At 38.6% G+C, this 20,851-nt stretch overlaps 2 protein-coding genes and 1 non-coding gene across 5 annotated transcripts; 1 reads left to right on the plus strand and 2 right to left on the minus strand.

Annotated features, from left to right (window-relative positions):
* Nucleotides 1-2,121: 2,121 nt before the first annotated feature.
* On the minus strand, nt 2,122-2,312 carry LOC115791376 (U2 spliceosomal RNA). The gene has a single exon (XR_004020918.1). It is a non-coding gene; the product is annotated as a U2 spliceosomal RNA (small nuclear RNA).
* Nucleotides 2,313-5,904: 3,592 nt separating this feature from the next.
* vstm5 (V-set and transmembrane domain containing 5) lies at nt 5,905-11,921 on the plus strand. Of its 2 annotated transcripts, XM_030745429.1 has the most exons (6): nt 5,905-6,010; nt 6,183-6,276; nt 6,443-6,543; nt 8,173-8,499; nt 9,047-9,190; nt 10,992-11,921. In XM_030745429.1, the coding sequence occupies exons 3-6, from the start codon at nt 6,468-6,470 to the stop codon at nt 11,012-11,014; spliced, it is 570 nt and encodes a 189-aa protein (XP_030601289.1). In that variant the 5' UTR covers nt 5,905-6,010; nt 6,183-6,276; nt 6,443-6,467; the 3' UTR covers nt 11,015-11,921. The 2 variants fall into 2 exon arrangements, with proteins under 2 accessions (XP_030601289.1, XP_030601290.1); XM_030745430.1 differs by lacking the exons at nt 5,905-6,010; nt 6,183-6,276 and having other exon boundaries at nt 6,288-6,543.
* A 117-nt stretch (nt 11,922-12,038) lies between these two features.
* On the minus strand, nt 12,039-20,703 carry med17 (mediator complex subunit 17). Of its 2 annotated transcripts, none has more exons than XM_030745427.1 (13): nt 20,586-20,703; nt 19,956-20,201; nt 19,515-19,678; nt 19,155-19,374; nt 18,922-19,058; nt 18,672-18,750; nt 17,101-17,253; nt 15,895-16,025; nt 15,351-15,535; nt 14,923-15,060; nt 13,804-13,921; nt 13,499-13,658; nt 12,039-12,499 (listed from the first exon to the last, which is right to left on the minus strand). In XM_030745427.1, the coding sequence occupies exons 2-13, from the start codon at nt 20,185-20,187 to the stop codon at nt 12,291-12,293; spliced, it is 1,926 nt and encodes a 641-aa protein (XP_030601287.1). In that variant the 5' UTR covers nt 20,188-20,201; nt 20,586-20,703; the 3' UTR covers nt 12,039-12,290. The 2 variants fall into 2 exon arrangements, with proteins under 2 accessions (XP_030601287.1, XP_030601288.1); XM_030745428.1 differs by having other exon boundaries at nt 19,956-20,073; nt 20,586-20,604.
* Between the last annotated feature and the right edge of the window lie 148 nt (nt 20,704-20,851).

A 20,851-nucleotide genomic window follows, 5' to 3' on the forward strand; every position in this document is an offset into this window, starting at 1 on the left:
TTTTATCTCTTAATTGTGCACTCAGTTTTTGTAGATGTTTTTAGGTTTTAGATGATAAATAAAGAGTTAAAAAATATTGGCAGACCTCAGGTTTTTTTCACCACAACACATTGGAAACGGCTTCATATTCCCTGAAGTGGCCTTTTGGTGGTTGGATCACCACTACATAAGTTGGAAAACTATGTTTTAATGGATGGATATTGAGGCACTGCTGCTTGTTCCATACGTGAACATCAAGGTGAAATCAAAGACCAGCCAAACTTACAGTTAAAGCACTGGAAGCAAAAATAATATCCCATCAAAAGGAAAGAAACTTTACAAATTAAAAGAGGAAAGTCAGCAACTACTGAGTGCAGAAACAAGAATTGCACAAGTCATTGAAATGATTAATAGCAGAGGATGAAATGTTGAAACAAAATGAATGGTTTGAAACTCAAATGCACAGTAATAAAGAAATTATAGAGAAAATTGAAAAGTGGCTGTCAAAGACCAGTGTAAAGACAATGGTAATGATGACAATGATGTTGATAACAATGAATGTGGTGATAAAGATGATGCTGTGGTCAGTGATGTGGTCAGTGATGTGTTGGTATTGATGATATTGGACCAGATGACAGCATTTCCAATGTTGGTGGTGAAACAGCTTTGACAGCTGGTCACTGCAGTCATGGGTCTTTGAAATCGTCAACCTCATCAGCATGCCTCAAAGCAGAGACTGAAAGGGCTGCTCTTGTTACGATGGCAGCTGCTCTTAAGGAAAAACATGAACTGTAGGCTCAGGAGGAGCAAAAAAATCCAAAACCTTCTCCTGCCACTTGTGCTGTTAATCACAGGACCTGACTGGAGTCCATGTTTAAACAGACTCGATGTCAGCACACTGAACACACCCCTGAACTTCTTCCTCCTCCTGTAATTAAAGGGAAAGAAGCGAAACACAGACTTTAGCCTACACGCTGTAACAGCCAGTCTAATGAGTTACACTCGCACTCTGAGGACTCTGCTCTGGGTGTACATGTGTACATACTGGACAGGCTGCCAGTATCAAATATGTCATGAGCCCTTCTTCTGAAGCAGCACATACACTAAAAACTCAGTAAAGTTACTGTATTGATTTCTATTGATGTCTTACGTTCCCAAACCGTTTCAATATTCCTCACCGAGGATGATTCCTGTCCAGATGATACCTTAAATGAGAAAGTGGCAGACATATTCCAGACATCCCAGGAAAGCTGGACACACTGCTTCACAGTAATTTATGCTCTTCATTGGCTCACAGATATACGCACAAATGTTTTGAAGAGGACAGCGTCGTGTTTGTGGGACTGTCATTTTGCTGCCTTTAGAAAACACTTTTCTCATGTTTTAATTCAGTGAACGGCTCAGCTGAGACTTTTAGGTGGATTAAAGCTGAAAATACAAAAAAGCTGCTGGGATGGAAAACCAGATTTGTACTTAACCCCCAAAATAGCATAGACTTGGTACCTTTTATTTATTTGTAGGGATTTCATTATTATTGATCATTACTTCAGAAAGATATCAGACTTATTTAGTACACAGTAAACAAAGAAAGTTACACTTACAAGAATAAGTCAATCTCACCAACACACTTTCACTCAATGCAAATCATCATCATTTGTAAAAACGAAATAAAGACAGGAGATGTTCTTTGAGAGCAGGGATCCTCAAATCCAGGCCTCGAGGGCCGCTGTCCTGCAGGTTTTAGATGCGTCTCTGCTTCAACACACCTGAGTCAAATATAGAAGTCATTAGCAGGACTCTGGAGAACTTGACTGCATACTGAGGAGGTCATTCAGTCATTTGATTCAGGTGTGGTGGATCAGGGACACATCTAAAACCTGCAGGACACCGAACCTCGAGGCCTGGACTTGAGGATCCCTGCTCTAAATGATCCAGTTCTGTCAGCTTAATATTTGTCGCTGTGTGTCTGCTGAGTCAGCTACATGACAGCGTGAAGTTCTGTTTGCCCGACACTTTTTAATGAGGCTGAGTAAACTGAGAAGCTGAGCAGTCTGTTAACGTTTTACACTGGAACTGCCTCATTTTTTAACAACATAATTAATATAATGTTTGTTGTGGAGATTTTCTTTTATACACGTTTAGAGGGGGTGCACCGTTCCTGGAAATACTGCAATACCAGGTCGATGCGTGGAGTGGACGGAGCAAGCCCCTATTCCATCTCCCTGTTCCAAAAATCAATTTAATATATGGTCCCCGGGTAGGGGACGTATCAGATATTAAACTGATAAGAACAGATACTACACTTGATCTTAGCCAAAAGGCCGAGAAGCGATACCGACAAACTGTCGGACGAGACCGAGTCACTCCCCGCACAGCCTCTCTCACTCACGGTCCGGATCTAAACTGCTGTTTCTTTCAGGCCGTTGCATAAAGCAGCACTCATGAGAAAAGGAGCTTATGAATATCCGGCGTTATTGTCCCGCCAGGTTTTTAATTCTACGAGCGTTAGTAAATAGACCTTCTCCTGCCTTCCTTAAACACGTGGTATGCTTTAGTCCAATAGGAAGCAGAAAAGCATAAACAACAAATAAACTTAATTCGTAATTACATTCATGCTCAAACTTACACCCGTTACGTTAAATATGAGCTATTTTAACGTAACGAAGCGGTATAAGCTCGTGTGCTCGAGTAAATGAATGTTTTTACAGTTCTAGTTAAGAAAAACGGACCTTCACAGCGTTCTCTGGTGGCGCGGAGGGCTTGCTGCACTCTACACGCTCCAAATTAAACACCCACAGATAAACTCCGCCCCCTCATTTGAATATAAGAACATGAAATAAAAAGAGCTTCAAATGAAAAACGGGGTTAAAAAATAAAAGTCACTGAAATACGTAAAATAGCTTTACAAAATAAAAGTGTCACAAAATAAAACTCCATTATGAAATAAATAAATGAATAAATAAATAAATAGATAAATAAATAAATTTTGAAATAAATTAAAATAAAATAAGAAAAATATTTATTTTACAAATATTCTATTTCATGGGGATATTTATTTATTTCATGGAATATTTATTAATAATTTATGAATAGCAGTATTTATTTATTTATTTATTCATTTATTTATTTATTTCATTTTGAATGAAACGGGTCTCCATAGGACAGGGGTCTGATTACATATTAAAGCCAAATCCGGGTTAAGATTCCTGTTTAAACAGTTTATGAGAGCCACAGAGCTTCCATGTAAGTAACCACAGAGTTAACCGAAACATGTCTTACAGTTAAAGTAGCATTATAACAGTCCGTTGAAGAAACCTGTTTCCACTCTTAAACAGCTGAGTCACATTAGCTGAGCTAATATAACTCCTAAAAGGCGCCATGCACCACGTTAGTACAGTCACCTGTTAATGGGAAGTTCGGCTCTCTTCAGAGAGCCGGCTCTTTAGGCTCAGCTCCCAAAGAAGAGCCGGCTCTTTCAGCTCCCAAACGGCTACTCAGATTCTATTTTAAAAAATATATGTAAAATGAATTACTTTAATTACTAATGACTTTGCACAGTCTACACTTTGCCTATCACATTAAAATTTGTCCGAACTTTACTATATTTTCTGTCAATCATTTTCCTCACCGTTCCCACATGTAGCCTCTATGTAAAGCGCAACTTCCTCTTCTTCTTTCCAGTCTTTGCAAGAACCTCTCCCTCTGTATTTGATCTGTGTGGTGTGTGCACCCACCCTGTTGCTCTGTGCAGACACACAGATTCTGCCACACATTTTAACCAATTATGTGCAGCTTTCACATAAAAAAAAAAAAAGCTCATAATCAGGAGCCGGCTTTCATTCAGTTGGAGTCGGCTCTTCTGATTCACTACCAAGCACTGACTCTTAGAGCCGGCTCCTTTGCTAGTGACACATCACTACGGTCACCCACTCCAAACATTGAGGTGATATGAAGAAGTTGCTCTGAGAGTGGGGGGGCATTTATTATGTCTGTTTCACCTTTAGAGCTGTCTCAGGTGTAGGCACATATTAATTCACCAAAAATACCAAAGGTAAAAGTTGCATTAGAAACTCGGGAGGGCTCAGTTTAGGCTAGACAACTAATTTAGCTAACCCGATATTTGCGCTGCCTCACATTTTAGTCGCACACCTGAAATACGTGACAGAAATGTACTCCTCATTCATCACAACACCGTCGCACAGCCGAACTACACAAAACACATGTCCTGAGTCTGTAAAACCAGAAGCCACCTTCAGCAACCTCCTGACAAATGGCCTCGAGCACGTGATCCAATCACGCGCAGTGGTAATGAGTATGAACGTCAGCAACTTTTATTTATTTATTTTTTTAATCAATCACTAAATTTACCAATTTACCAAAGCTACCAAAAAAAAACCCTTAGAAAATTACATAAACAGAAAATACTAAGAATAAATAAAACAAAAGTAAAGGATCCATATCCATGGTCCATGTCACAGGAAGGGCAAAGGTCATGTCTCACATTTAAACTGAGGAAAGACACTGAAGCTCTTCCTCTCAACTGTAACTTTCAGCTTCAGACATCAGTTTACACATGGTTTAATTTCAGAACATCTCAATTTATGTAAAAAAAAAAAGATCTCATAATGATAAAGCATTAAAAAGAAAGTCCAGAGTTCGATTTTAAACACGTTCTAAATATTTTCAGTAGTAGTAGCTGGAATATTAATATTATTATTAACAAAATATCTCTTACCTCATCTTAACTCAAACCTTTTGTATTATAGTCAGTTCAAAATAATGTTCCAGACAGACTGCACTGATTCACAATGAAAAAACAAATGCTGCAGCCTATCCCAGCTGGTATAGGGCGAGAGGCACCTGGACAGGTGGCCAGTCTGTCACATCCAAGTCAAACTTAGTCAATTTCATTTTGGTTTTTGAAGTTCACCTCTTTCACCTTAGGAAGGAGAGGAAGTGAAATGAGTTTCTCTTCATACCTTAAACTCCTTAACCTAAACCTTAAATTGGATCTGGATATTTTTTTTTTTTTGATAACTCTGTACATTTATTATCACAAAATGGTAGCGCTTTCTCAGTCCAGGAAACATCAGAATACAATCCGTCAATCTACCAACGAGGTTCTGGCTTTTATTCTTCTTCTTAATGGTACATTTAAGTTGGAATTTCTCAGAGCACCTCATGCTGTGACAGAGGTCATCTGTTATAGGAGCTACAGGAGCTACCAAATGCCTTTGATCTCCATTCAACTTTGTACATTTTTCTTAACCTTATTTCTTTCTTATAAAACAAGAAAAGCTGCCAACACTCTTGAGTGTTTTTGTTTGTTTGTTTCTGTGATGTATCATGTTTTTTTGTTTGAACAGTCAAATGTACAAATATGCACAATTGTGGTATTTGTGTAAAATATTTGTATATGGCATACAGATGTTGGCACTCACAGCGCCCTGGGCAATGTTTATGCAAAGTTTGATCCACTCATCTAGGAGGAGATAGGGAACATACAAACATACATACATACATACGCTACAACCATTATAGTATGATTTTATTCTTAGGTTATTTTAATTCATTCTTAACTATGGAATGGCACTGTATTTTATTTTGATGTTGCAATTCAGTCCTGCATGGCCTATTTTAATTTGGTATACAATTCATTTCTATAAATCAAATATTTTGATTTTAATATATCCTTGAATTTTATTGTGTTGTTTGGTGAAGCACCATCTAACACTGGTCTTGATAAGTGCCATACAAATGAAAAACATGACAATTTAAAATTATTTTAAACTAAACTTTAAGAAACAGTCAACATCAAGACCCAGTCCATTAACAGTCCAGCCAGTCAGCTTTAACATGCCTCCTAAAGGGACGTCTCATTTCACTATAACTGTGTGTCTGTTTTTAGGTGCATACGTGTGAATACGTACTTCCTGTTTGACATGTTTTACCAGGTGTGTCGCTGCATGAATACAGGCTGATTCCACCTGTCCTGTTTTCATTTTGCGGCAGGGTGTCTGCAGATAGACAGGTAAGTGTTTGTTGAGCTGGGGTAGTGGGTAAATTAGACGATACTGCTTGGCGGCTTTCTGCCTTCAGGTGTGTGTGTGTGTGTGTGTGTGTGTGTGAGAGAGAGAGAGAAAGAGATCACATAAAGACTGCATATATTTGCTCAGTAATCTCTGGCTCAACCTGTCTGATAGGTGTGGGCTGGCTGGCAGTGACTTGCGCAGGTATGAAGTGAAATCCAACACAGTCTTGAGAGAAAGGAGAGAAGCTTCCGCACTGCTGTGACAGGTACTCTTATTTCTCATTAAAAAAAAACATTAAATAAAAGTAGAAGGACAATTCTCATAACCTCCAGGAAGACAGACAGAAGAAGAGTAAACTGGGAGGAAAAAGTGAAAGCTGAGGAGAATGGTTCAGTATGTAAAATAAACTGAGGAAGTTTCTTCTGCTGCAGTTCGACAGATGGGTCTGGGATCCTCATGTTGCATTTCAGGCTCTGGGATGCACAAGATGTTGCTGTTTTTCTCAGCATCATGTTATACATGTGCCACCTAGGTAAGCTCAACTCTTTCCTAATGCTGCTGCTTTATCTTTGTCTTACAACATACCTATGTTTGCTTAGCACTTGATGGGTTGGGTGAAGTTTCGGTCTTGTCAGTAGCATGTTAAATATAGGAGAAGGTACAAATGGCAATATTCCCTAATATTACCTAAGCTACATCTGATCTCTTTCTGTTGGAGAGGTCCCTAGAGGATTAAGCTTCTGCTCTATCACACGATGAGCCCATTCTCAAAGTCTTTCTCTAGCATCTGTTTATATCATGTTTATTTGTGTCTGCAGTCATGTGACAGTCAGAAAACTGAAGATCACAAAGTACCTTATCTGAACCATAAAAAAAAGCAGCCAGTAGAGGCCTCAGAACCTATAAAGATGCGTTGTACCAAGATAATAACCCTAAAAGTATTACCTGAGTGTCCAGAAGTGTTGTTTCTACAAAATCAGAATCCAAACCAAACCTTCCTGAACATAAAACAAAAGTGCCAAAATCAGAAGTGCGCCTAGCTGCACAGGACATTTACAAAAAAGAAACACTGGAACTAGATTAAAGAGTATTTATGTGATTCTGTAACAGAAAAACATGGTAAGAATCAAAGTTTTGTTAGGTGAAGAAAAGCTCCCACAGTGCCTTGCTTCTCAGTCAGCACTAGTATTTTCATTTGAAATTCTTTACCTGTGCTTCATTAAACAAACACACCACCAGTAGAACCAGATCCCTCGCTGCGAAAATATGTCGCAAGGTCTGATTTTCATGCCAAAGTTTGGACACATTCACCCAAATTTCTGACTGGTACTGTATGAATCAGCGTGCTGACTCATACGTTACTGAAATAAGAATCAGTCCCTGCGACTTGTGACTCATTTTGCCAGGTTGGCTTTTTATAGTGCTTTATTGTCACACACCAGCAAGTTTCTACTCTAACTACTATAATACCTGGGTCAGTCACTCCCACCTGACCCCTCAGAATCAACTGACTTTTCTTCACAATAACTTTAGTATATCTAATGAAGCCAGTCAAACTTGTATCCTCATATTTTGAATATTTTTGGAGTTTCAGTCTGTTGAACTACAAAGGTTGAAATGTCCCAATCTAAAGCCAAGATCTTGTTTTTGTTCAGCAGTTTCTGTCTATGTCTGTTAATCTGTGTTGTCTGTTGGTACCTGTTCCCCTGTTTCCGTCACCATGTGTAGTCTGAGTACTGTTGTATTTGTGTTTATTTAATGTTTTACTTTGATAGATGCTCTTGTCGCCTATTTTGCTTCAGTTCTTATTTACTGTCCATGCATTTCTAATCCCCAGTTATTCCCCAAAATAGTCGTGTCTCAGCCAAGTCAAGGCTCATTATTGTGAGAATCTTACTATATATATATATATATATATATATATATATATATATATATATATATATATATATATATATATATATATATATATATATACATATATATATATATACATATACATATATATATATATATATATATATATATATATATATATATATATATATATATATATATATATATATATAGTTGATTTTAGAATAATCCACTGCATAAAGAAAACGTATGAAAAGTGTTTTCCCACCTATGACCATCTATGTATTTAACTGTGTTTGTTTAGCTGGAACCATCTCCATCCACTCTCCTCAGCGGAGCCTGATCCGCTCAGTGCAGGATAATGTGTTCTTCTCAGTGAATTTCACTTGCAGTGGGATTCCGGACATACAATGGACTTTTATGTCAGGACTGGTAAGCCGGATGATAGGATCTTGGCAACCAGGGGTGTACACCAACATAACGGAGGATTACAGCAGCCGAGTGCAGGCCTATGACAATGGTTCTATGGGCCTGTTGGACCTGCGGCTGCAGGATGGTGGATTCTATGTGTTTACCATCACAGATTCAACTGGGAGCAGCAAGGATTTTAGTTTTGTCCTCAAAGTGAATGGTGAGAGTCTTTATATTTTTTTTGGGGGGGGGGGGGGTCTAATTTGGGAAAAATCTGACACACAATGAAGGAGAGGAAAAAGCAAGCAAGGAGTACAAAGAAAGTAGCAGCAAAAAAACAAAAAAACACTGGTCTTCATTTTGATATAGACTGACTCAGCTGTTGAGTTTTAAGGTCAACAGACACCCTGCCCAAATTCCCCAAACATGTCTGTGGTTAAGAGAAGAGAGCTCAGTAAAAGTGATAAAAGTGTGCAAGAGAACAGTTTTCTACAGAGCCAGTAAAAAGTGTAAAGGAGTTAAACCCCTCTGTGGAGTAACTGTAAAGCAAATAAACTCTGAAAATGTAAATGTTGTCTTTGAAGAATGACTTTCTATGAAGACACTGCACATTTGCAGAGATCTTGATATTTTTTTTAAAATCAATAAACATGATGAGAAATTATCTTTAATTTCTCATGTCAGCCTTATATGTGAGTTGATGTTAAAAATATGTGAAGTCCAGTTTGCAGTAAATATGATGTGGCTCCTGTGTTTCTGTCCTGCAGAAGTGCTGTATGAGGACCTTCAGTACCTGTCTGTCTCCTTTTTGGTCCTGGCCTGCTTGGCTGGCCTTTTCATGCTAATCATGTGGCTACTGAACAAGACCTACAAGAAGATAAAGGCATCCAAATGCATAAGAGAGATGCCAGGTAAAGCCATATATGAAAATGAAAATCTTTTAATGGTGTGAATCATTTTGCATTCGTGTACTGTCAGGAAAAACAAGTTTATAACTTCATATTTAAAACTTAAATTCCCATTCAAGCTGGAAAGTAGGAGAAAATTTTGGATTGCTGGCCTCATACTCAAACACACGGTGAAGGAAGGTGTAGAGGCTAAGCCAATGCTTTAAGCCACTGAGGTGCTACACACGGGCCAACCTAACTGACGCGCTGGTTACGGTGTCTGATGAATCAAAGTCTGAGTCATACTTGCCAGCTGAACACTTCGTCCATTTATTTTTATCCACAATCATCAGTGTCCATTAAACTTGCACAGGTTTCCAAAAACACTTGAAACATCAACACCTGTAAGTCTCAAAGGTCCTTGGAGCTTCAGCGATCAAAAACAGTTTTTCCTTCCGGGTGGAACACCTGACCAAACAAAGAAAGCCCCCATATATAGTCAGGCCCACCAATTACCCTGTGATACCCTGGATTTGCAACTCAGTTAACAAGATATTTACCATAAACAGCTGTCAGTGCAGTGTTCAACCTTTGAGTGACTCAGACAAATTTGATTTATGCGCCATTATGATATTTTTAATTGTATAAATGTTTCTCTTCCTGAACTTGTCAGTCTGCTTCTCCTATAAACATTCACAGACGTGGCAGTGATAATGGAAATACTACAAGTCACATTCATTCATTCATACACATGCATTCATAGAATGCTTTATTCTATGCACTTAAATTGTTTTCATTTATCACACACATGCACTCTGATGGCACTGTGTAATACAAGGTTAGAGTATTTTGCAGAAAGTCACTTGAACATTTAGACTCGAGGAACGAAGTCTGAACCAGCAACATTTAGTTCTAACTCCTGATCCAAGTCTGCCCTGGTAATGTTTTCCAGTGAACCACAGCTTTTAAACCTAGAACAACATTCAGAGATATTGTTAATGTGTTCAATTAACTGTGAAGGAAGACACCTGAAACACTTGAATTAAAAAAGTAAGACATTTAATATATTAAAGAATCAGGAGATTTCACACATGCATGTGGGGGACCCAGGGGAAGAGACAGGCCTGCGTGTTGCTCTCTAACATAACAATTTTATACTGCCACACACATAAACATGAGTCGGCCTCCGTCATTCGGTCTTGTCCAAGCGATAGAGCCATAAAGCACATCTTCTTCCTGATGTTTCAATTTGTCATAGAGCAATCTTGTCCAGATTAATAACAGAACATGGTGACATTGGTGATGTTTTAATGGTACGTACTGTGGCCAAGATAAGATGCACTGAGACAGAGAAGTTAGTCAGCACTTTCTATCTGTTGCTCTCTGTCTAATGTATAATTTGTTTATTATTTGGTTGATCCACTGTTTATTAATTAACTTACTGGAGTCTACTTTTAAACATTTGTCATTTTATTCATAGTAAAAAATAATCCCTAACAATATCCTGAATTACATTACATGCAGTTTAATAAACAAGCAAACAGGCTTGCTGCTTTCAGGAATATTTGCAGCCCGGTTGCCCAAAAACTCCCTGGTAGTGATTTCTGAATTTTTTTTTTTTTGCTGGAACTGTTGTGTCAGAACCAGAACTTATTTTTAAATTATACTGCAGGGTGAAGGGTGTGAATATGGTTTGATATTATCTATTATTATATCAAAGTAAGGGTGTGTTTGAGTACAAAGGTCTGTGTAGGTCTATTATAGCTTTGCTCTCTTAATGCTGTATTGACAGTTTAATCCTTTTTTCTTTTTTTTTTTTTTGCAGAAATTGATGAGACTGAGCTGTAGCCTTTTTGGTAGACATCTGATGGACATGAAGACTCACCTGAACTAGCCAATCAAAACTGTCAGTGATGCAACATGAGGACATATTTTTGAAGTTGGAGTGTTGTGTACATTAAATAATTATTTTGATAAATTCCAGTTACAGCCCAAAGCATGGCCAGGCAGTTATGAATACCTGCACTGTGTTCATATTTTGTACTAAACATATTTACAGTGTCACTGACACTGGAATGAATGTAAATATACCACCAAGGACAGCAGAATACAAATCATCCTGTATTTATTCTCTAAGCAAAGAAACTATTTAACTTTCTTTCTTCCAGGTGTTAAACTGGCATCATCTTTTATTTAATAAGTGATTAAATCAGACAGTTTAATTCATAATAACATGAAAACAGTTAAGTTTTTGTTTGCTGCAACCTGGTGTTACTTTCCCCCTTCAGGTGGCTACACAGGAACTTAGGGGTTCCCACCTGACTGATGATCCTGAGCCCAGACAGGAAGTTAGTTTATCTAAAATGTTTTCACATCAGACAAATGGACTGGTACTCAAACAACACTTTTCTGCTCTCAGCACTCAAAGCCACATTCACCCATTTTGCATTTTCTAACCATCCCACACACTGAGGTTCAGTATTTTGCCCACACAAGGACACTTCAACATACAGACTGCAGAAACCTGTAACTGAGCCTCTGACCTTCCTATAGGTGGATTACCCACTCTACCTCCTAAGCCACAGCCATCCCAAGCATAACAAGAAGGAATAAACTTGTTCCTCCCAGTAAAATGACCGATTCCAGAAAATAGGTTAAGTTCACTAAACCTGTGTTCTGATAATGAAATATGTTCATGTTGAAATAGCCCTTAAAGTATGCTGAGCAACATTTTAAAATACATAATAGATCTCTACAAATTTAAAGTTTGTACCACCAAGTCTCTAAACTCAGTTTTATATCACTGATTTATAAACTCTTTTTGATCTATATTTAATCTATAGCTTTATGCTCATGAAAAAGGACAAATACATACACAGAGATGCTGATTTTATTTTGTATCAAACTGTTTGAGGTATACACAGTCCTCACCTTAGATTATCAACAGACAGGGGACACTTGTGCGGAAAGAGTTTATGGCAGTCCATGAGTTGATTAAAAAAAACAAAAAAATGACAGTGTTGTCTCTTTCAAATGTGAAGTTGAGAATCTATAAAAGAAAATTGTCCTTTTCACGTAAATAAACCATGACTTTATGCCTGGGTGGAGTCTGCAGAGTCATCATCTAAGGACAGGGAGTCAACGCTGCCATGAGGAGCTCCATTTTGTAGACAAAGTTTCGGCCCTCCATCTTGCTCCAGTGGACCTCTTTGTACGGCCCTCTGAGGTGGCTCCACTTGGTGTCTTGGATGACGTCGCTTTTTGGAAGCTCTTTGATCTGGTTGCGAGGGAACTGCACCAAAACTTTGCACCCACTCTCTGGGCCATTACGTACTGAAGAGAAAAGAAACATTCATGAATGATGGTTATTTACTTATTCATATTCATATCTGCTGGATATTGCAAAAAGGCTGCTGAATGGACTTTTGTTTTAACAGTGACAATGAAATACTTATCTTACTAAATCAAAACATAATTCTTCAGTATCACTGTCACATGGCCTGAAGAAAATGGTTCATGAATTTGATTACATTCATTCTTTCTTTAAGCGGTTAAGTTTCTCAAAGATTCCTCGGCATGTATCAACCTGTCTGTGTAATCTTGAGTAATGTGCTATTAACTGACAGACCGGGTGTGGTCTTGATATATTCAAGTTCTTTCTATCATTCCAAAAAAAAAAAAAAAAAAAAATTATATATATATATATATATATATATATATATATATATATATATATATATATATAAGATAAGATAGTGTTTATTTGTCACATGCACAGTTATACACAGTACAATGCACAGTGAAATGTATTTTGTACCTGCAACCATATATACACACACATATAAATAAGAAGAATAAAAATTAAAAAAAAGTAATTCACACTATACACTATACTCTATATACTATACACTATACACACTTTTTAAATTATAATATTTACATTGTGCAATAATGGTCCAGTTAGGGCTCAGAGTTGAGCAGACGGATGGCTTGTGGGTAAAAACTCTTCTTCAACCTTTCAGTCTTAGCCCTCAGGCAGCGGTAACGCCGGCCTGATGGGAGCAGGGAGAAGAGAGAGTGTCCGGGGTGGCTGGGCTGTTTTAGGATCTTCATGGCCCTCAGCCTGCACTGCTTGGTGTAAATGTCCTGCAGGACATATATATATATATATATATATATGTGGCATTTTAGCCTCTATTCAAGAAGAAAGCAGGGACAGACTGGTGTGTATATATATAGATAGGGGGGGAACCCACACATGAGTAGTGCCTGAGCTGCTGTGACTACATTGAAGTGTAATGAGTATTTTAACCTGAGAACCATCAATCTCACCTGAGATAGCATACTCTCCGTTGGGAGAGGCAACAGTGACCGCCGAGGCATTTCCGATGCTCTCTACTGGGCCCAGACCTACATGGTTACTAAAGCTCAGGACGTGCCAGCCCATCACCTTGGCCAGCTGCTGAACTGCATGCACCTGATGCTGCGACATCTGCAAAAAGAAGGCGGGGATACACAGAACTTAACATTAAAGCACTTATACTGCATGTGCTGTTTTAGGGTCAATACAGAACCGTGTGTAGCCACACTTTCAGGAAATTTAGCCTCCTCTATAAATTGTGAGTTAATGATGATACCTGTGAGAGGAGAAAGTCCTGCAACTCCTGTTCCTGGTGTGACAGTGTGACGACACGTCCATCTCTGTGTACCACCCTGATCTGTTCCACACCGATGTTCAGCTGCAGCTGGATGGACCTAAATGCACCAAATAAACACAGTGAGCCTCATCTGAGAGGTCCAGTGTGATGGGAACAACCGGATGTGACGACTGAAAAGCCTCATTTTTCAATCTATGGATATAGTCCACAATGACAAAAATATAATGATAAATGTTAGTTAAAAACAAAAGTGTAAAAACCAAAACAAACAAAAAATTACTATAAAATCATAAATAGGAATCTGAAATAATAAAATATTTAAAATTTGAAAATATTATAAATTAAAAGCAAACCATAAAATACATGTCAAAAAAAATTCAATATTTTGAAAATACTCATCTTATCCATAATTGGAATTTACAGTTTTCCAGCCAACGCTCATTAAAAAGGCGACTCTCTGTCTTCGGGGGACGAGGGGGTCACAAACAGACTGACAGGCCACATGTAGACATGCAGGCCAGGCAGAGAAACTTTCTGACTCATTTTCTTTCTCATCTCATAAGAGAATGATTCAATCAGATAGTTTTTTTTTAATTAAAAAATTTTTTTTAAAAAGTTACAATTTTCGAGCAGTTTCAAGCACTATATCTAAAATTCAAGCACTTTTCAAACCTTGAAAACACAACATTAAAAGTCAAGCATTTTCAAAGGTTTCCAGCACCTGTATGAACCCTGCATATAATACATTTTAGGTAAACAAAAAAATTTTAAAAAGCCCAAAACATAAAATCATAAGTAACAAAATTTAAAATAATAGAACCAATTTAAGAAAAAACAAACAAACATATTAATAAAATAATAAAAGAGTTATCTAAATATATCTTAAAAATAATATTTAAAATAATAAACATCTGTAACTGCAGAAACTATTTCAAAATAAAAGAAAGAAAAGAAAATTATAAATATGAATATTTAAAATAATATCAGTAACTAACTAAATAAAAACCTAAGTGTAACTGAAATAATTAAAAACAGAAAGAAAACAAACAAAAAAACATTACAGAGAGTAAAAAAACTCCTCCACAGTCCTTCACTTACTTGCAGATCTGCTCGTAGCCCTGCGAGGTGATGAGCACCTTGACACTGGACTCGTACACATCATTGATGTTGGACCAATGAGCCTGGATCTGTGGGTCTTCAATTCGACTGGCCAGGCTGTCGATGGTCCGTGCTGTCCTATTGACCACAAACACCATGACACCCATTGACAAGGGTTGCTAAGCATTATACAGCCAACAAAAAGCAGCTAACAATGATTCTTCTCTTTAGAGATTAAATATCCTGAGATAAAACAGCAAAGACAAAGGACGTCTAAGCCACCTGCTGGCCAAATGTGGGACTGAAAAGAGCACTCTTAAAAAAAGGTGCCAGTTTGCTCGAATGTTTCTGGAATGTATTGAATTGCAGTACAATACTGCTGCTGGTAACGGTTTCTGTATTTATAAAATTATGGCTGGCTATTTTACCTGCTACGTAGGAAGATGTGTTTGGCCTGTTTGATGATCTTCTCCAGAAGCCCCTCACTCTGCTGCAAACTGGCAATTTCTGCCTTGTCATAGGCCAGTGGCCCTGCCAGGCGCAGACGTTTGTGGCCAAAGGGGGCGCTAGAAGGGCGTGGCATCACCACGGAGCTCAGCTGCTGCTTGTGAAACTATAAAAGAAACATAAGTCTTTCAATGAAAAGTGCACAGATATAAGGAAATTCGAATTGATAGTAGCTTTAAAAGCTTTATTCTCCAAACAATACAGGGTATTTGAGGATATATAGTTTTAGAACTTAAAAGTTATCCTGCAACCCTGTGTGCAGGACACTGAAAAACAAGGTTAAAACTCCCTGTTAAACAAACTAAAAATGTTTCAACTCACAATGTCGGCACTTCTACACATGAACATTTTGCGAGTGGTGATATCATCAAAAGATGATAACAATATAATGCATTTCAGTTCATATCTGCTAGGTTCTCCATGGGTGGTTCATGGGTTAGGCTCTATAGGACTCTCACTTCTCACCTCTCTCATCATCTGATGCAGATTGTGTTCTAGTACATAAAGATGGTCATCTGGTTTGGGTTTCTCTGGAGATGCCCGGTTGTTCTTCTTCTCTCCTGTAGAGTGGCACAGTGAGATTGACAGCTGCAGACCTGTGAAGAGAAAATCGCAGAGACAAACCAGGTGTGTCTGGATGGCAGAATGACGAAGGCAGGAGTGTTCATTAAAAGTGAAAGTGCTTGAGAGAATTACTGTAATTCTCTCAAGGTAGGGTTTGCGCTTCCTTGCACAGCCACAGGCATGCAAATACATGCACATATAAATGGGCAAAACACTGAGCCAGAACCCCATTTGTCTCATAAGCCGCATTTCCATAACTACTCAGCGCAGGTCGACTCGACTTGGCACGATCGTGTTGTGTTTCCATTGCAATTGAGGACCACCTCGGCGTGGGTGGAGTCAATATAGCAGCACTGGCAGTAGTCTTTTGACGTAATTTGTATGTGACTCAAAACACAACAATGGATGAGATAGAGGCAAGCTAACATAGCTAATGCCAGTTTAATATCATCATCATGCATAAGTCCCCGTACAATGTTTTAATGGATGATGGTTATCATTGTTAAGTATAACCCTATACCTCCGAACATGTCATAATCAGCTCAGTGTACTTCAAAAGTGCCGCTGTTCGCGGACTTCAATTACCGTAATAAAACTACAGTAATACCCTATGTTGGTTGTGAAGTGCAGTTTCTCAGCTGAATTTTTCCGATATGACAAGCGATCACATTATTACGGTAATTCAAAGTTCCTTTGATCAGCAGCTGTTCACAGCTAGTAGGGGCAGGTAACGGTGCTTCAGCGGCGATCATATAGGGTTATAAAATGTATGCTGTGTGTGTGTTTCAAATGGCTCTCACGTTACAAAACTACCACTGCAAACTGTCGGTCTGGGCATTCAACCTGTGCTTTGCGCCTCCATTTTCTTGCTGTCGAGTTTTAAAAATGGCACGCTTAATTCTGGTGAAGGAGTCGCTCTCATGACTCAACTAGTGACGATACTCCCCGCTGTTCTTCCAAGTTACATTTTCGGATCGCTTGGAACCCCAGCTGAGTACTAAAAAAGTACCCGGTACCAGGTACTAATGGAAACACCTTCAAACCGCGCCAAGTTGAGTTGAGCCGCACACTGAGTAGATACTAACAGAAACGCTGCTATATTCTCACCTGGGAATGGCTGTGAGATGATCTGGTTCTTCACAACAATGTGAGGTATCTGGGATTTAATCTGAACTGCCTCCCTGGACAGCTGGGCGAAGATCTCCTTACAGAGCAACACATTCTGAGCCGCCTCCAGCTTCACATGCCATGGCTGCATACCTGAGCAGAGACCAAAGAAAAGACCAAGAGTTTTCTTTCTGGGATATACTGTCTGGGATATACTGTCTGGGGTACAATTTAAAGCAGGCTCAATTGGCTTTTGCCAAAGCCTCCAGCCTAAATAGTGCTTTCTCACACAGAACATACACTTTTATTAGTTTCATGGTGTAGGGAGGAGAAAAAAAAAAAAAAAAATCAATCAGTGCCTCCCATCTGACGTCCCAGAATCAGCCAATATTTGCACATTAACTTTCACCTTCATACTATGAATACTTTCTGAGTTACAGGCCCTTGAATTCCATAGGGACAGGTTGAAATTTTGGCATTTTTTAATCTGCATTTTAAGCCCTCATAACTTTATAAGTACAGAATATAGAAACATGAACTGTTCAGGGTTAAAAATAACATTTAAGCCTGGTTAAAACCTGCTACCAAATCCATTTTATACCCACTCCACGTTGCTTTGTGCAGCAAAGATTTTATTCTATGACCAACTTTGAGCATCCATATCATAGGATATAATCATAGTTTCCATAGCAAAACTGCACCAGTTTAAGGTCTATGATGCAGAAGAACAGAAACAAGAATTGGTATCCTGGATGTTTGATCTGTTTTCCTATTAATTTCCTTGAGGAAACTTCAGAAAGTGCATTTTGGTTAAAGTTTAAAGAGTCATATCACTATGTGAGATAGGTGGCTGGTCAACACAAATACAGCATATGGTAGGTCTCCTTTTTACCTATATTTTGATACCAGGCTGATCTTCTTGTTGTGATTTCTTCTGTCTCAGAATGACTTTCTAATACAGTCATATTTTAACACTTGCTAATGTAGCTTTTTGCTGTGAAATAGAGAAACATCATCGTGTTCACATGTTCAGTATAACAGGTATGGACATATCACACTGTTTAAACTTTAGATCCTGAACACGTTTTTCAAAATCCTTGAGATTTGTGCCTAAATAACAGAGGGCCCCTTTTAAACAGAGCTTAAATGTGTTTTTTTTTTTCAGCCCCACAAATTTTTATTTTCTGTATGTAAGAAGTTATAAGGGCTCAAAAAATAATGAATACATAAAACTTTCAAATTCTAAATAAAATATCCATAGTAAGCAGGTAACCAAAACAAAGCAAACAAAAATAAATAAATCAGCTTATTCTGAGGGGGGTCAGGTGGGATCTTTTGTAAGATCTGATTGATTTTATATGGAATGGCACATCTTATTTTTATTTATTTTTCCTATCAGACTCTTAAAAAGCAGAGATTTAACTCATGTGCTCAAATGTTCTCACACTGGGTTATGGATTTTAAAATCAAAGAGAATCAAGAGATGAAAAAGGACTGAAAATATGCAATATGGAAGTGACGAATCTCTATTTACTAAATGAGTTTTAATGTGTTTGCATGCTGAACTGTACCAGCTTTGCTCTTCTGTCTTCTGAAGAGGCTGACAGTTCCCAGATCCCCGATGTCGGGAGCTTGTTTCTGAATGGACACCTGAAGATACAAACAGTCTTGGACTATTACACATATATGATAATTGTTTAACATAATGATCAAGGAATAAAAAAATGCATATAATTTAAAAAAAAGGATCTCTCCCAGCCAAAATAAAATAACTCCAAACACATTTTTTTAACCATGTTGTGCATGTTACTTCCCTCTGACCTTGATATAAGCAGACCCCTCCAGGTCACTGGGAATCTGGACGTCCAATGGGCAGTAGTCCTCTGGGATTTTTTTGTCCAGATCAATGTCAGTGTTTTTGATCACTTCAAATGTGCCATGGTGGGGGAACAGGGAGCCTGCATGAGCAAATACATTAACTTCAAGTTAGAAAACAAGTTCTGTTAATCTGTGGGGCACAGCAGCGCTGACTTCATGATGGGTTTTCTTATCACCTGCACTGCGGTAGCTGAGGTCTCCCAGGATCTTGTCTCCAACTTTGCGTAGTTTCCACTGTGAGCGCAGTCGCAGCAGCTCAGAGTTGAAGTCCCTCTGCCTCCTGTTCTCCTGGTTCTCTGCGACTGACTTACTGAGCTTCTCTGCTCCCTTCTGAAGGATCTGTGCTGCTGTGGCCAATGATTTTTTTTTACTGATCAGCTGGAAAACCTGAGGTGTCTGCAGAAAGACAAGAAGGTGTAAAAGATCTTTTTGATGATAAACTCAACAGCATGTTGTGCTCACATTTAAAGATTAATTGTATAAAATTTATGCTGCCCCACTTGAAGAGTCAGTAAAAGTGACATTGCTTAGTTTACCTTTCCAGCTGTTGGATCCTGAGACACTGGGTCTAAGGCCATGTACTTCTTCTCCTTCACCACACTGAGCACATCATAGAGTACACACATCTCTGTGAGGGCACTGCGGAGGTTGTTACGCACCGAATCCCAGGGCCAAAGAGATGGCTGAAACTTCACTGTGCCTGTGCAAGAAAACAGATAATCAGACTTGATTTCAACAGGCTCTGCAAAAGAAGAAAAAACAAAAAAACAAAACAAAAAAACTATAATTATCTCCTAAAAATTAATTTCTCTAATTTTAAGTAAAGTCCAGAAATGTACTGACCTGTTTAACCGTTGATGAAGTGAATTTAGCTCTAGGTTTCATGTTGGTCTAAGCTGTACGCAGCTGATTACTGGAATGAATGAGTGATGGATCACGTAGCTCTGACTCCTTGAGTTCAAATAAGCACAACTTACCTTCTTCTTCCTCTGCGTCCTGCTTGCCCCACTCTCGGTCTTTGGGTTCCCCCTCGACATCCTCCTCCGAGTCAGAACCCTGGCTGAAGTCAATTCTTTGTGCCAACTTTGCCAAGTTCTGGGACATGGACAGAGGAGGGACATAAGTCTCGGTCCCATCCAGGGCCACTTCCTGCACCTGCTTCTCACAGGAAGACTCGATGCTGATCCTCACCGCTGGACCACCAGACATGATGATAGAGCTGGCTGAGAGGTGGAGGAGGCCAGGCAGAAACGCTTCATCAGCAAACACAGATACACGGGAGACCAGAATATCTCTGAAATCCTTCTGCAGCTAACATTCGTTACACAAAATAGTTCACTTCAAAAGCGTTAAAATGAAAAAAGAAACCAGGAAACGTTCCCTCATCTACTTTGGATGATAGCAATCCAGCCATTTTGGCCAATTTATTACATTTTGCCTAAATAACTGATGGCTGTACTCCCTGCATTTGATTGTTTATCGTTGTGTCTGGTTAGCAGCGCTAGCTAGCCTTAGCTCTGTGCTTATTTCACGCAGGGTAAAAGGAGACTGAAGCTCGAGAGAACAACTTAAAACCCAAAATACTCTGTTGCTCGTGTAAATCTTACCTCTGGTGTTCACTAGTGTTACAAATATAGAAGTTTATTCGTGGGAATTGTACTAAATGCTGCAGCAGAAGAGAATGGCTCATCAACACAAGTGTAACTCCTGTAACGATCCCCCCCTCCCACGGCGCGATTCTGACGGACAGCTGCGCGCTGTTTCAATGCTTCTATAGCTTTAGCATTATTTACTTATTTAATGTGTGTGTGTTTGTATCTATAATTATATATTTCTTAGTTTATTATGCTTGGTTTACGTACCAAATGCTTTT

The sequence above is a fragment of the Archocentrus centrarchus genome, chromosome 13, assembly GCF_007364275.1.
Source record: "Archocentrus centrarchus isolate MPI-CPG fArcCen1 chromosome 13, fArcCen1, whole genome shotgun sequence".
In the NCBI taxonomy this organism is placed as follows: domain Eukaryota; kingdom Metazoa; phylum Chordata; class Actinopteri; order Cichliformes; family Cichlidae; genus Archocentrus; species Archocentrus centrarchus.